At 43.2% G+C, this 15250-nt stretch overlaps 1 protein-coding gene across 2 annotated transcripts in view; it reads right to left on the bottom strand.

The window, feature by feature from the left end:
• Positions 1-372: 372 nt before the first annotated feature.
• LOC147632656 (long-chain-fatty-acid--[acyl-carrier-protein] ligase AEE15, chloroplastic-like) overlaps positions 373-15250 on the bottom strand; it is a 42808-nt gene continuing 27930 nt past the window's right edge. For both annotated transcript variants that reach the window (XM_086807469.1, XM_086807468.1), the window contains exons 4-18: positions 9725-9812; positions 9345-9559; positions 9054-9169; positions 8817-8966; positions 8576-8643; positions 7850-7955; positions 7575-7733; positions 7352-7405; positions 7155-7235; positions 4344-4481; positions 4080-4239; positions 2618-2697; positions 1544-1653; positions 1340-1397; positions 373-534 (exon numbers count right to left, since the gene is read on the bottom strand). In XM_086807469.1, the coding sequence (XP_086663595.1) occupies positions 433-534; positions 1340-1397; positions 1544-1653; positions 2618-2697; positions 4080-4239; positions 4344-4481; positions 7155-7235; positions 7352-7405; positions 7575-7733; positions 7850-7955; positions 8576-8643; positions 8817-8966; positions 9054-9169; positions 9345-9559; positions 9725-9812 (1685 nt within the window). In that variant the 3' untranslated portion in view covers positions 373-432. The remainder of the gene's footprint in view (positions 535-1339; positions 1398-1543; positions 1654-2617; positions 2698-4079; positions 4240-4343; positions 4482-7154; positions 7236-7351; positions 7406-7574; positions 7734-7849; positions 7956-8575; positions 8644-8816; positions 8967-9053; positions 9170-9344; positions 9560-9724; positions 9813-15250) is intronic.

The raw sequence follows: 15250 nt of genomic DNA on the forward strand, positions 1-15250 counted from the left end.
GAATTGAAACAATGACTCCCAAAGTGTTTTGAAAACGACAGAAAAATAAAAAATGAAAATACATCACAATACCATGTCATAGGGTTGGTTTTGTTCCATAGATAAGCTTACATGCATCATAGGTTTGGTTTTGTTCCATAAGTTGGCATGCAAGCGTATCAACCAGGTTGGCAATGGCTTCTCTTGATCAAAAACGTGAGCACACAATTGGGACCTTCCCAGCGCCAAGTTTTGACAACTATGGCTTGGTCTCAAAGACACTATGGGTCTTTCCTAGAAATTAATAGAACCAGTGTGTGTGTGTGTGTGTGAGGATAGAGAGATTGATAGATGGATGCTAGTGCACAAAAGAATGATGCTCTACTCTTCACATTGTTCAAACACTCTATAACATTGCAGATTTGATATTGAAGCCGCAATTATTCAAAAAGATTACTGCGGTTTTTGAAACAAATCTTTAATTTGAGAGCTGTATTTCTCTGCAATTATATTGCGTCTCATTTTCATCGTGGGCGTCAGCAAACCACTTTCTATCTGCAAAAAAAAAAAAAAAAGCACACGCATTTCAAATCTTAATAATATTCCTTAAAAATTCTCCCTACAGACAAGATCTATCAAGAATTAAAAGACTATAAAAAATGAGTGTAAGTGAAATGATTATATGAGTTATGTTTTTCCTTCTCCACTCTTAGCAGCAAGCACTAAGGCTGATTTTTGAAAAGCTAAAATGTAATCTACAAAAGGCCTCATCTTTTGACACCACTACACAACACTCTTTGAATCAGGTTAGTTGGACCATGGTTTCATGCCCTCACCAACAATTAAACTAATGCAACCTCGTGAGATAGGCATTCAATAGTAAGAAATCGATATTTGTTTGAATGCTGCTTTCACCTCAGTACTAGGGGGACAGTAAGTGATCTCAACACAACAAATCCTCCCTAGATAATAGGTCCAAAATAGGGGCATATAAGGATAAAACAAGCACTACCTCATCAAATGATACCAATCGCAAGGAAAATAAAAACTACTTGCATGTGATAGTACTATCAACTTATGCCTTTCACATGTTTGAAGAATGGACTGAATTGGCTCATTGCAATGCGCATACAAGAAATTTAAGGTATAACGTATGACTAAAAAGATGGAGCTTGGACCTTCCTGCATGCTGAAGGGTGTGACAGTTTGATGATTAAAACAGCACAGAGAGAGAGAGAGAGAGAGAGAGAGAGAGAGAGGTTCTATCTTGCGACATACCAAATCACTTTTCATTTACATAACCATCCAACAAGATACCTACTGTCTGCAATTATAACTAACCTCTGCAAACAAGGCTTACCGTGAATGGATCGAAAATGAGGAGGAATGGACCAATTGGGACTGAACATCCTGAGGTGCTGCACACATGTCAGGTGCAGCATAGTGAGACATTGATAAAACTCTTACCACTAAACACTACAGACTGAAAGAAAAACACTATGGTGATGGAGATCATCTTGCAGTGCCATGGAAACACACATGTATAGAGCAGAAAGACACTTACTATTTATTCAGCTCACGGCGGAATAAACTGTCAGTCTCATGGAGAGCAACGGATGCTGCTTGTAGCTCATCTTTGTTAGGAACAATCAAAGCCCCAAGCCTACGCTGATCCTGTAAAAAGTTTCACATGGTAGTGACATTACTTCTCCCTTAGCTTAAACAAGAAAAGCGCAAATACAGATTTACCTTCGACACTCTTCTAATCTTGATAAACCTTCGACACTCTTCTAATCTTGGCAAAGAGTATCGACACAAGCCAACCCACATACACCAATTCAAGCTCCCCCCATTTCCCTTCCACACCACCTAGATCACCTAGCTGGCGGCAAACTGCATCATCTATATACCGCTCAAGTTTCCTAGGTTGCAGAAAACTGCATTATCAAGTTTTCACTGTTCAAGAGTAGCCATAGACTCTCTTAAATACCATTGCCTTCGTTATAAATCAAGAATGGAGTTTGACAGCATGATGGGTGGCAAAGTAAAGACGCACTCAGATACTAGGTGCTAAGAACTTCCCATGACCTACAGCTCAGCCTCTCCATCTGCCCTCCTTCCATTATCTTCAGCTTGCTGACTTGCTTTTCCAGCCAGCTTTCTATAGTTGTGTCTAATCATGCATTTCGAGCCCACTGTCCACCACTTAATCCTCTTCAGTCCTACCAATATTTTCACTTGCTGCCCACCTTTGCCCCACCTTCTTCAACCTTCCATTCGCTTGTAAAACCTCTGATCATGCCCCTTTACAATAAGAATGTCTAAAAAAAATTGGTGTAGCAGCATGCTGGATATGATTCATGGCTGCACTTCTCTATATGACTATCGGTACTCATCTTGTCCAAGGTTTGGGGTGCTTGGTATCATCGTTCTTTCTTCCACTCTTTCCTCCATCTTTTCCTCCTGTAGTTTTCTCTATTTTCTCATGAATCTCGTGGTGTTCGTTTCTAGACAACTCAAATCCTGCTCTTGTACTCTTCACATTTTTTCAAATAACATACTTGCTAGACATGAATGGACATTAAAAAGCTGAAATCATAATTAACCCACTTTTGATTATGGACTACAATTTACAAACCTGGCCCACAACCATAATTTGTTGGATATATCTACTTTGCATGGCAACTTCCTCTATTTGTGTTGGATCAACATTCTCACCTACAAGACAAACAAATATGTCAACTTGGAAACATTCGAGCTGCATTTCCTGATCATAATGTAAATACAAGCTACAAATCATAATTATCAGATAATGTCACATCAAGAGCAGCAACTCTCTACCCTACAACACCTCTCCCCACACCAAATGTTGGCTATTTGAAACCTTGGTGCACCCAGCAGCGATCTATGGGGGCCCCTTCTCAGGACCAGATCTCAGTGAGGCGACCTGGAAGAGCATAGAAACTTTCGGGGATGATGCTCTCACATATGATCAGGAATAAGCCATCTGTGACACACGAGATTGTGCTAGCAGAGTTTGCAGCTGGCCCTTTGGTCAAAGATACCCTCTTTCAGACCATCACTTATATTCATCATGTAGAATGCACACGTCACATGAGGGTATCATCTCATTGCCTTAGGGTTGAGTCTGGTGGAGGACGAGGAGCATGATTTGATGAGATTTGAGGGAGATTTCATTGTCTCCTCTGGGACAGATTCAGTCCCCTCTCACAAGTCATGCGGTATGAGGATGAGAGATGTTTAGGCATGTATTTACTGGAGCTTCACCATAACAGAGGTCATGCTGAAGCAGCACTCCAAGAGAGAGAGAGAGAGAGAGAGAGAGAGAGAGAGAGAGAGAGAGAGCCACCATAGCATCTCCCAGGCATCCACAACAGATTTTCTTTACCGACCCCTATGTTTGGCCTCCTCAATGATGCTCTAAGTTTGAAGATATGGTCAAGTAAGGAGTGGTCGCATCAAAAGCCTGCTTGGCCTGTGGCTCAAACCTCCTGTCGTATCAGTCATATATCTACTGACAAAGCCGATTTCCTTTCCAAGAAAGGGAGTATTTAAGTTGCTTTCAAGCAGTTTGTCTGTGTGTGTGTGTGTGTGTGTGTGTGTGTGTGTGTGTGTGTGTGAGAGAGAGAGAGAGAGAGAGAGAGAGAGAGAGAGAGTCAAACTTCAGATGTGTGGCTCAAACCTCCTGTCGTATCAGTCATATATCTACTGACAAGGCCGATTTCCTTTCCAAGAAAGGGAGTATTTAAGTTGCTTTCAAGCAGTTTGTCTGTGTGTGTGTGTGTGTGTGTGTGAGAGAGAGAGAGAGAGAGAGAGAGAGAGAGAGAGAAAGAGAGAGTCAAACTTCAGATGTCATCCAATATGAGTAAATCTGTTTATTTACCTCTTTTGACCCCACAAAATCCCTTTCTTCTTTCCCAATATTCGAAATGCATATTTCAAAGACTGATACAGTCTCTACACAACCCAAAACAAACACCCCCCGCTCCCCCCCTTTCCCCACCCCCCAAAGAAAACAAAAAAAAAACAAAAAAACAAAAACCACATGGTGCATTATAAAGAGTATATCTGATCCAGACCTGTTGAAAGGACAATAGTATCTTTGGCACGCCCATCGAGCACCAAAGTTCCACTACAAGAACGCGCTGGACCAACTCTAATATCAGGCACAATCCAGCCAAGGTCTCCTGTGTCGAGCCACCCATTCCTATCCACTACTTTAGCTGTAGCTTCAGGGTTCTGTAAAAACACAAACATGTGTGCATTGCATGAATAGTGTAAAAGAGATGTATGTGGAATATCTTGAAGTAGTTGATAAATGCATTTGATCATTATTTAGCTACCTTGTAATATCCCTTCATCACCTGCGGTCCACGCACTTTGACCAAACCTCTTTTTCCTTGTGGAAGATTTTCACCAGATTCAGGATTCACAACTTTTATTTCTGTCCCATGTAGAGGTTTACCAACTGTTCCTAAAACCTGACATGAAAAGGTCAAAAGTCAAACTTTTAACTTCGCAATTGCTTCCTGTCTGAAGCACAAGTACCTGATGAAAATAACCAGTATAACACAGAACTGTGATTGCTTAGAATTAGACCGATGGAAAGATCGGGTTATCTCAGAACTGAACACCAACAAAAGTGCAACCTTAAGTTTATGGAGGTCTCTTAGTGAGATTCCACCCCATGAACTCCATAAATTCATAGCGTAGACTACTAGCAGTGGTATCAACATTCACATCATCACCGTACAGGGCCAACTGCCGGTTTTTGAATAGAAATATAACCACCTTAGTGGACAGATTTCCATAGATAAACCACCATACCAAGTTTCTAGCTCAGTGGAAAACCAAATAAAGTGTGGATCTGACAGTACATTAATGTTGATAATGTACTGTCGATAAAGAATCAATGGGTATGAGGATCTGACATTGATGTTCTCCATTAAGGTTGGTTCAGTCACTTGGACCAAAGGATGACATTAAAAATGTTGCAGACAACACAACAAGTTAGTAGGGGTTGGATGGATGGCCTAAGAATGGGGGACCAATTCAATAGGTTTTATGTGGATGATTGGAGCTTGGATAGGGGAGGCACCATTACTATCATGCTATCAAGTCAGATCATTGCCCGGTTGTTTTGTGCCTTAGGGAGCTGGGGAATCAGATGGCGTCCCCCCGTGTCCATATCCCTGATTCTCTTTATTTGGAAGCAGAGATTTCACATATGAGGTCAGAGAGATTTGGAGGTCGTGTGATGATCCTGACCCTCGATAGAGAGTTGCTTTGGCCCTGGAGAGGACCAGAGAGTATTATCTAGATGCTGGATGACTGCTGTATGATGCTGGACATGACTGTTATCAGCCCTAAAAGCTGGCCGACATGATGTATGGGATGTCCATGATGCACCAACAAGACTAAGGCAAATACTATGCCTAGTATTGCCTCATGGGCTGGCCCATGCATCAATGCTTCTATGCTTTCACATGCTTTGTATATGCAACTATAGGACTGACTTATGCATGCCCTAACCTCACATGACTCTACATGCTTGTTCTCCAAGTGTGTTAAGGGTCTAACCCTGACACCGAAGGCTGGGAGACTAACCTACGAAGCTCGTGCCTGACATGTCCCGGATTGGGGCTCACAATGGGGCCACAACATATGACAAATATTCCTACAAAGGGTATTAATGATGTATAATGTTACATTGAATGGTGAGCTAGTGTGTCACATAGCACCATAGTGCAAGGTGCACGTGACATACGTACAAAGGAAGAGTTATTGGACTCGGAGCTAGTAGATGATACCGTGATATTCTTGGACGCCTCACATGCATGTGTTGGTGCCTTCCGGACAGCCTTAGAGGTTTTTTGTTTGGCTGCAGGAGCCACCATTAATTGGCAGAAGTCTGTGGGATTTTGGATCAATGATTCTCCGCCACCACATTGGGGTTTGGATGTGGGGTTCACTTGGATTGAGAGAGGATGCACTGCCAGATACCTTGGCGGCCAGGTTGGCATTGACATCTCCCCAGCATAACAGTTTGCACTTGTGCTCATGAGCATTAAAAGCAAACTTCAGCAGGTGCAATGTAAGGCGTTGCTTTGTAAGATGATTGTTAGAGGATTTCTTCTTGGCACTGATCCATGGAAAGAATTTCTCATGCAAGAGGTTTCGACGTGTACTCCAGTTAGGGGAGGTGACTAGATACACAGCCCACGTTTTATCTTATCAGAGGTAGAGCATCGGCCCCCATCCTCCCCCTTGGTTAGATCCCTTCTTTGGGCTTGGGATTGCATGAGGTGTTTCTTGGTTCACATAGCTCTACGGTTAGCTAAGCAGGCTAACAGACAACCCATTATGTGGAATGACTTGATCTTGGATGAGTATGGTAGACCCCTTGGGCAGCTACACATATTCAATGGGCTGGCTGGGAGATTCTCTTACCCAAAAGGCTAGATCGGAAGAGGCTTAAAAGCCTCACGGAGGATCACAGAGGGATGCTTACATAACATCTGAGGGGCAACAGTCAGAGGATTGTGTAGATTGATGCTACCATACCCAACCATTGGATTTCAGGGACCTTCTTGGAAGGGTTTCATCACTCAAAGTCTGGAGTTTTCTCCGGGACCTCTTGAGGTTATGGGCCTCCCCACTCTGGGGGAGGATGATGCACCAGTCTTTTTCTGTACAAGATGGATCATATGGGACCTTCTTGGCAGCACAAGGTACCGGACTGGTTAAGATTTCCACCTTGTTTGGTTTGAAATCTCCCTCTTGTGTATTTTTTCATTCTTGATAGACATCTCTTTTCTGAAAGAAAAAAGAATATGTAATGAACCCTTGAGCAAGGACGTAATGTTTTCTAAGTATATGGCAATAAATTATTTTGTAGCTACTCTATCTTTGCATTCATGTTCTCATGTTGGGAGAGGTTGGGATCTTCCTCCTGTTTCTAGCTCACATGTAGTGGAGGCAATTGGGTGCTTCACATGTATAGATTGTTAAATGATGCTATCACAATACTGTTACACATCATATTATCCAAGAGATACAATGTTGTGATGCTCTAGAACAATTTAAAGCTACAATATTATACAAAAAAAATTGCGTCGATGCTATTGATATGTGTGAACAATGAGGAGACTCACATTATTTTTTGGAACTCGTGCAGAAACCACTGGTGAGCTCTCTGTCAATCCATAACCATTCAGTATGGTGATGTCAATGGCCTGTTGCATAGTAACAAGAGACAATTTATCTTCCAGCATCATATCACCACAACCGTGTTAGAATCGTTTAAAGACCATACTTGTTTACCAAGAGAAACAGATGGAAACAACTTTACCGCAAAAAACCTGTCCACATGGGGCGCTAAGCTTCCCCCGCCACTGATGCCTGCCTGAACTCAAAGCAAGCATATGGTGATAGCATAATCATGGAACTCCCCTACAATCTATGTGCTTACACCATTTCATATCCCCCCCTCCCAATACACACAAAAAAACCCCCATTTTTTCTTCCTTTTACCAATACCTAAAGAAGTACAGGAGGACAAAAACTCAACAAACCTTTTTAATCCCCACTGCTGCATGTATTTTCCTGTATATCAAAAATCTTGCCAAGTTATGAAGCGGAAGTAGTATTGCTGCCATAATTCTGACAAACAACCATTCACAAGCAGCAATGATTGCCGATGTCTTCGTCTTTGCTCGAGCCAAGACTTTTCCCTGTGAACCAAAAACTTGTTGACTTCAACATCCCCAACACATTAGCACCCACAAAATGTAACTACACTTGAAGCAGAAGCTGGTATGCATGCTTATTAGGAATCCCAAAATCTGACCTCATACGTTCGGATCCACTCCTTATACATCATGCTGATGCGGATTAATGTGAAAGCAATAAATTTCCTTGCACTAGATCCAGACGAAAGCTGCTTCTGAACTCCACTGCAGAAGAAGTGAAATCATAACCCCATCTCAATCTTCCTGTAGAGTAACAATTAGAAAATCCTAACATCAGGAAATTAATACTTAAGAGTTTCTCATACAGCCATTTTTAAGAGAAACAGAAAGTAACCTCATCTAGCACATGGCCTTAAATCACATTGCTAAGGTGACCCATCTGAAAATTTGCAGAGAATAATGTGCGTGCGCACACACACAAACACTAATGTGAGTGCACACACACGTGTAAGTGTGTGTGTGCACGTACACATGATTGCATGGATGTACGTATGTATATATGTCTCTGTATGTACATATGTCTATCTGTCTGTCTGTCTGTCTGTCTCTATGTATGTTTATGTGAGTATGTATGTATATATATACTCAAATGCTTTGCATGGATGTACGTATGTATATATGTCTGTCTGTCTCTATGTATGTTTATGTGAGTATGTATGTATATATATACTCAAATGCTTTGCATGGATGTACGTATGTATATATGTCTCTTATGTACGTATGTCTGTCTGTCTGTCTGTATGCATGTTTATGTGAGTACGCATGCATGCATCATGTATGTATGGTGTGGATTTAGCAATCTGAAATGAAATGATCATCATTACCTGTACAAAATATCAAAAACCAGTGGAACACAGACCAAGTAGTCAGGAGAATACTTCTTCAAATCCTCCTGTGACAAGAAAGAAAACAACTGTACAGTGAAAATCTGAGTATGCATACGTTTTGAGGACAGATTTTACAAGCACCCCTTGTTTACAAAGACAGGTTCCGAAAAAAAAAAATTGAAGGATAAATGCAGGCAAACAAATGGATGGCTTCACACAAGTGTGGAAATATCAAGACCTTCAGACTCTTGACATTGGTGTAAACTTGTTCAATCCCTTGAGCAAGAGAGAAATACTCGCATGATCTTTCATACATGTGCCATGGTGGAAGCAAGCTGACAAACCTATCTCCAGGATTAATATTAACTACTTTCCCTAGGTGCTGAACCTGCCAAGATTAAGGATATGGTGTCATAAGCCAAATTAAGTTTGAAGCACACTGACACTCAACAAAGGGACTCCATAATCACCTTACCTGATGAAGCAGGTTGGCATGAGTAAGCATGACACCCTTAGGATTCCCAGTCGTCCCACTGGTGTACACGAGTGTTGCTATGTCTTCTGGTTCAATGTAATCACATTGGGTTGAATCTGCAGTAAGGTTAAATGATTTAAAAAGTTTAGAGACTCTGAATTCATATATATATATGTAATTGAGAATTACATTAGTTGGAACTTGTTGCAAGTTATCAAATCCACAATAAGTTCAAGCTTTTCATGAAATGTGTCAACTTACAACCATCACGCCACGAGAATATAGCATTACCTGGATGTCCCATGCTGGCCAAGAAATTAAGGCGATCCCGTCCTTTTGCAAGGACTTCATCATAAGTGTACACTACAAAATTGAATCCTTCAGATCCTTCAGTAGGTTGAGGCTTTGAACCCCAAAGAAGTACCACAAATTTCAAACTTGTAGAATCTTGAAGTTCAGGTCCGAGCTTGCCAAGGAGATCATGGTTGTCCACAACCAGTGCAACACTGGGGAAGACAAGGAAAGCTCTCGAGTTAATAGAAAAATTTTAGACAACAAAAAGAACCTTCTCTGAAGTATCTTTGCGGCTGAAAGGAAATCAATATGCTACAAGGAACACTTTCTTATTATAATGGCATGGACTAAAAAAACTCTCTTTCTGTTGATTTCACCTGTCTGAATGTGTATAGATGTGTATGAGCTCCTCGATGGATGATCGTGTACCTCGTACAGCATCAATCGCCCCAGCAGCCATTATACCTTAGTGACAGTTCCACATAAGATAGTTTTACAACAAAGAGGAATTTAACCCCCATACAAGCAGACCTTGAAAAATCTATCCAACTCTTAGCATAAAATCAACATAATCCAACACAAAACCTTCTGTAAAAAAATAAGCCTAGGTTGAGGGCAATTTTCATCTGCCACACTATCCATGGAACCATGGGGAAAGCGTTGGACATGTTAGCTGTCGTACTTTGCCTATGGAATTGGCAAGGGAAAAGGCCTGTCATGGCATGGAGAGCGAGTTTCATGCAAGGATCCTTTTGTGTATGTAAGTGCCAGAAGGCCACCTTTGCATAGGTCACCGTTGCATAGGTAGGTGATAGATCTGTAAGTCTGGAACTTCTCATGGTGATTATGATGTGAATAAGGCAATTGCTTTCATAGCCCAGTTTGATATTGCCTTCAGTGTGATGAGTTGTTCTCCGAGAAGTCGAAGATTCACTATGTGAGCATGTTTCTAAAGGGCTCAACTGCCCATTGGTGGATCACTGAAAAGCTTTCTAGCAACCCACTTCAGACATGGGAGGTCTTCAAAGAGAGGTTTTATGCACACTTCTTGCCTCCCAATGCTATGGAGAAGATCATAAGCAAGTGGGACAAGATAGAGCAGAAAGATAATGAGTCTATGCAAACATAAATTTTGGAAGATCTATTTGGAGGTCTCTCCATTTTTGTTCGTGGGTGAACCTGAGAAGAAGAGGAAGTCCAAGTTTGAGCTTCAACCGGTTTACAAATCCCGTCTTGATATGCATCACAATGCTACTTTAAAGACTACATAGCAGGTACTCTTGCCACCGAGCAGTTGGAACATAAATTGCAGCATTTTGGCAAAAGAGACCATGCTTTCAAGGGCAAAGAGAGGGCTGGTCATAACATGCAAAAGGGTGGACAGCATTCTAAACCTTTTGTCAAAGATGCCAAAAGAAGTGTAGTAAAGGCTGAAAATACGCAACCCAAAGATGCCTCACAGAAAAAACACAAGTCTAGCCTAACTCCTGAGGAAGGGAGCAATATACTAAAAAGAGGGTAAATGCTTCTCATGTGGCAGCCAAGATCACATGTTTCGTGAATATCCTAAACGCAAGAATAAGGACAATGAGAAGCAGCAAAAGGCAAATGTGCATGCCATTCTCGATCTGCAAGGGGCTATAGCAAATGATGACAAAGAGAGGATGGTTTGCAAAGCTTGGAGACAGCTCAAGGATTAGTCTGCACTCTTTATGTTTGATGATTATGCCACAAATAACTTCATTTCTATGGAGATGGAATCCACATTAAAATAGATGTAGGGGATGTGGGACCCATATTGACGCAGAGGCCGCTTATGTGGGAAAGAATGTGCAAGTGACCCCTATCATTGGGAAGTTACGCATACATATACAAGGTTACCTTGACCATAAGAATTTCTTGGTTGCACGGGATGTGATGTATTGTTGGGAAAGCCATGGCATCACCGCATTGAGCCACACAAGGAGTATAAAACAAACCAGATTGCTTTTATGCATAAGGGCCGCATGCATGTTATTGATGCTGGCCAAGAGGGAAACTCCATCCCAGTTGTACCTCATGCCCAGATTAATAAGGCAATGAAAAAGAGTGTTTCTGCGTACTTGGTTTTTGTACGTGACTTTGTTAAATGTGATGGTGTAAATGTAGACACTCTTACGAGTGATAGGCTGAAATTTTTAGATGCGTACAAGGATTGTTTTGTAGATGCATTACCTGAAGAGTTACTTCCTAAGAGACGCGAGGATCACTACATTGATTTGGTGCCTAGTAGCTCCCTGCCAAATATACCTGCAACATAGGGTAAGTCGAGCACAGCAAGAAGAGAACATGAAACAGGTGACCAAACTGTTGGACCAAGGTTTAGTTCAGTCAAGCTCTTCGCCATCCTGTTCACCTGTCTTGCTAGTGCAAAAGAAGGATGGTTCCTTCTGCATGTGTGTGGATTACCGGACTTTGAAAAAGCTGTAATATGCGGAAGCTTCGGAGAAGGATCGGTACTTCAAAACTCAGAAAACAGCACTCTTTTCGCGACGGAATTAACGCACAAACTGAAAGACGATGTGCAGAAAATAGGGAGAGAAAGGGGAGATGGAGAGGACACAGTATTGGGTCCCAATTACCCTCTGTAGGGCCCCCACCACGGATGGTGTATTTGCTTTATTAGAATGATGTAAATCTGAAAACAAATACAAAGTACTTGACCTTTTCTTGGCTGGAAAACCTGCCCTTGACCTTCAGTCCTTCACCCCTTTGCTTTAGCAAACTCTTGGCTGTCCTGGCCCTTGAATGCTTGATGCACTTGGTGGATTATGAGATGAGATCATTGAGATCTTGGCTGGGCTTTTATACCCCACATAGCATCCAGTCGGCCTGTTTCATGAAGCCCCATGACTAGATATTTTCCAATAAAATGCTTGCACACTAATAATAAATGCTTTCACACTATGCCACCCTGCTGTCCAGCCTGCGCATGCTTCTGGGGCAGCATCCTGGCTGCTGGGCAATCAACGCATGGGTGTGGGACTGCTCCCTACACCTGGCCGACTAGCTGGGTAGGGTATTAGACCCAGTCGGCTGCCTGTCCAGCAGCAGTACAGCTGGCCGACAGCCCCTCCAGCCCATGCCTTGGCTGGTGGGCAAAGCTTGGGCCCTCCTCGCCCCTTGGGGGTGGTTCTACACCTCCCCCATGCCCATACTAAGAATGCAAGTGCAAAACTTCGCACTAGGGTAGCCCTATGGGCTGGCCCCATCTCTACATGCAAACCTACATGCCTACAGAGGCCTGGCATCCAGTTGCAAACCAGATCCACAGAACATCTGACATCATTCCAGAGGGAGACTCACAGCGCGGACTGGCACTGCTTCATGTGCAGGACAGTGCACACCTGACCTTGGACGCATGTGCAGGACAATGCACACCTGACCTCCGACAACTGAGATGGATCCCTGGCTGACTCGTCCCGGACTGGGCTCACATGGGACCAGTTCACCATCCCAGGTCCTGCACCTTCTGTACAGAAATGTCTACGTGGCATCCAAGTGCGGGATGCACGTGACATCCCCTTCTGCTTAACTTGACGGAAGCTGCATAGCCTCCAAATAATCCGTCAATAATGCCGGATAGTCTTCGAAAAATTCTTTGTCGAGCCATACCGCTTCATGAGTTCCTCGGTCCTGAAACTTTGTGAGAAACTGTCGTAGTCTTCGGCCTGAGCCATGTTTGAAACGGTGCAGAAGGATCTGTTCTGGAACCATTACTTTTGCTTCATCCATGATGTCTGGTTCCGCTTCGTCTTTGACCTCTGAAGGGGGTGGACCTGCATATGGCTTTAACCAACTGACATGGAATACACCGTGCATAGTCCAACTCGGAGGTAGCTTTAACTGCATAGACACCTCATTAATCTTTTTCCGGATGGGAAATGGTCCGAAGCTCCTGAAAGACAACTTTGGGCATCGCTTGCCCACCTGCTTCAATCTTTGCTTCATTATCCGAAGATACACCCAATCTCCTTCCGAAAACTTCATGTCCCTTCGGTCTTTATTGGCCTGTCGAGTGTAGGCCTCTTGCGCTTCAGCCAATCTGTCTTTAACGGACTCTAGGATCTCCTGATAAGTCTCCGTCACTCTGTTCGCCTCCGGTACTGAAGACGAAGTCCTGATTAACAACGACTGGAAAGGCCTTCCAAACGCTGCCTCATATGGAGTCCTGCCAATCGGGTACCAATGCCGAATGAATAGCTGGGCAACATCCTCGGCGGTCACATTGGCCCTGCAAGGAATAAGCATCACAAATTTGCTGAACCTGTCAACAATAGTTAAACACTGTGTATTACGCTTACTCGGACTGGGAGGCAGATTTGTGACAAAGTCCATTGAAATGTCTTGGAAAGGACCCTCAGGAATTGGCAAAGGCTGTAACCACCCTATCTTCTTTCCACGAGGAGCTTTCACCTTTTGACAAATGTCACAGCGTTGTACATATGTAAACACATCACGCCTCATCTTTGGCCAATAGTATTGCCGTTCTAATTTCTCCAGAGTCGAATTCATGCCCCTATGACCACCTGTAATGGAGTCATGGGCATCATGGAGAAGAGCTGCCCGGAATGATTTCATGACACACAGTCGGCCTTTGTAGAAAAGCCAACCATCGCGTATCAGAAAATGGCATGGTCCTGTGGCATCCACTGCCTGTTCCCACTGTGTACCGAATTCCTCGGAATCCGCGTACGTGCGCTTCATGTCTTCTAGTCCTGTACCAACAAGGTCAAGTCTAGTGGTCTGAATCGCAGATACTTGTCCCTTCTTGCTCAAAGCATCGGCCACTGGATTGGCCTTTCCTGGAAAGTACTCAATCAGACCACCGAACTGCTGGAATATCTGACTCCAGCGGTGTTGTCGATCACTCCACTATGCACTTGGCATCATCTGAATCCAGCGCAATGCCTGATGGTCAGTGCGGATCTCGAAGTCACGGCCATACAGGAAATGTTTCCAATGTTTCAAGGCCTGTATAACTGCTAGGAGTTCACGATCGTAGACTGAGTAGTTCTTTTCGGCGGGCAGTAACTTACGAGACATGTAAGCTACTGGATGACCATTCTGTTGCAATACACCTCCAATTGCGATGTTACTCGCATCGGTGAGGATCACTTGAAATGGTTCGTCCCACGAGGCAAGGGCTAAACAAGGCGCTTCAGACAAAGCCACCTTGAGGTTCTGGAATGCCTCCAACGCTCGTGGAGTCATTCGAATCTTTTGCCTCCTTGCTTTCACTCCCTTTAGCAGATCGGTGAGGTCTGCCGAGAGATCAGAAAACTTGTCAATGTGGGTGGAATATGCCTGGCATATACCCACAAATGATCTAATGTCATAAGCGGTCTGAGGTACTTCGGCACTGATTATATATCCCAAGTAATGTACCTAGAACAGATAAAATTCTGACTTCTTTTCATTGACATAGAGCTCGTTGCTTTCCAGCAACTTAAGGACTTTCTCCACATCAATGTCATGCTGCTCAACTGTAGCTGAAAATATGAGTATGTCGTCCAGAAATATAAACACACACACTCCAATCAACTCCCGGAAAATACGCATCATCATGCGGTTAAATGTAGCTGGGGCGTCGTCAATCCAAATGGCATAACCACAAATTCATAGTGGGCCCGTTCTGTACGGAAGGCTGTCTTGGGGATGTCCCCTTCTACAATCCGTACCTGGTGGTACCCACTCTTTAAATCCAATTTAGAGAACACCTTAGCTCCATTCAGCCTCTCGAGAATATAGTCAATTCGAGGCATCGGAAATCGGCTCTTGATAGTCAGCTTGTTGAGTGCACGATAATCGACAAACAACCGAGAAGACCCATCTTTCTTCTTGACAAACAAGATCGGTGCTGC

Source organism: Cibotium barometz, chromosome 13 (assembly GCF_041138505.1).
Source record: "Cibotium barometz isolate CiBa-2024 chromosome 13, ASM4113850v1, whole genome shotgun sequence".
Classification (NCBI taxonomy): Eukaryota; Viridiplantae; Streptophyta; class Polypodiopsida; order Cyatheales; family Cibotiaceae; genus Cibotium; species Cibotium barometz.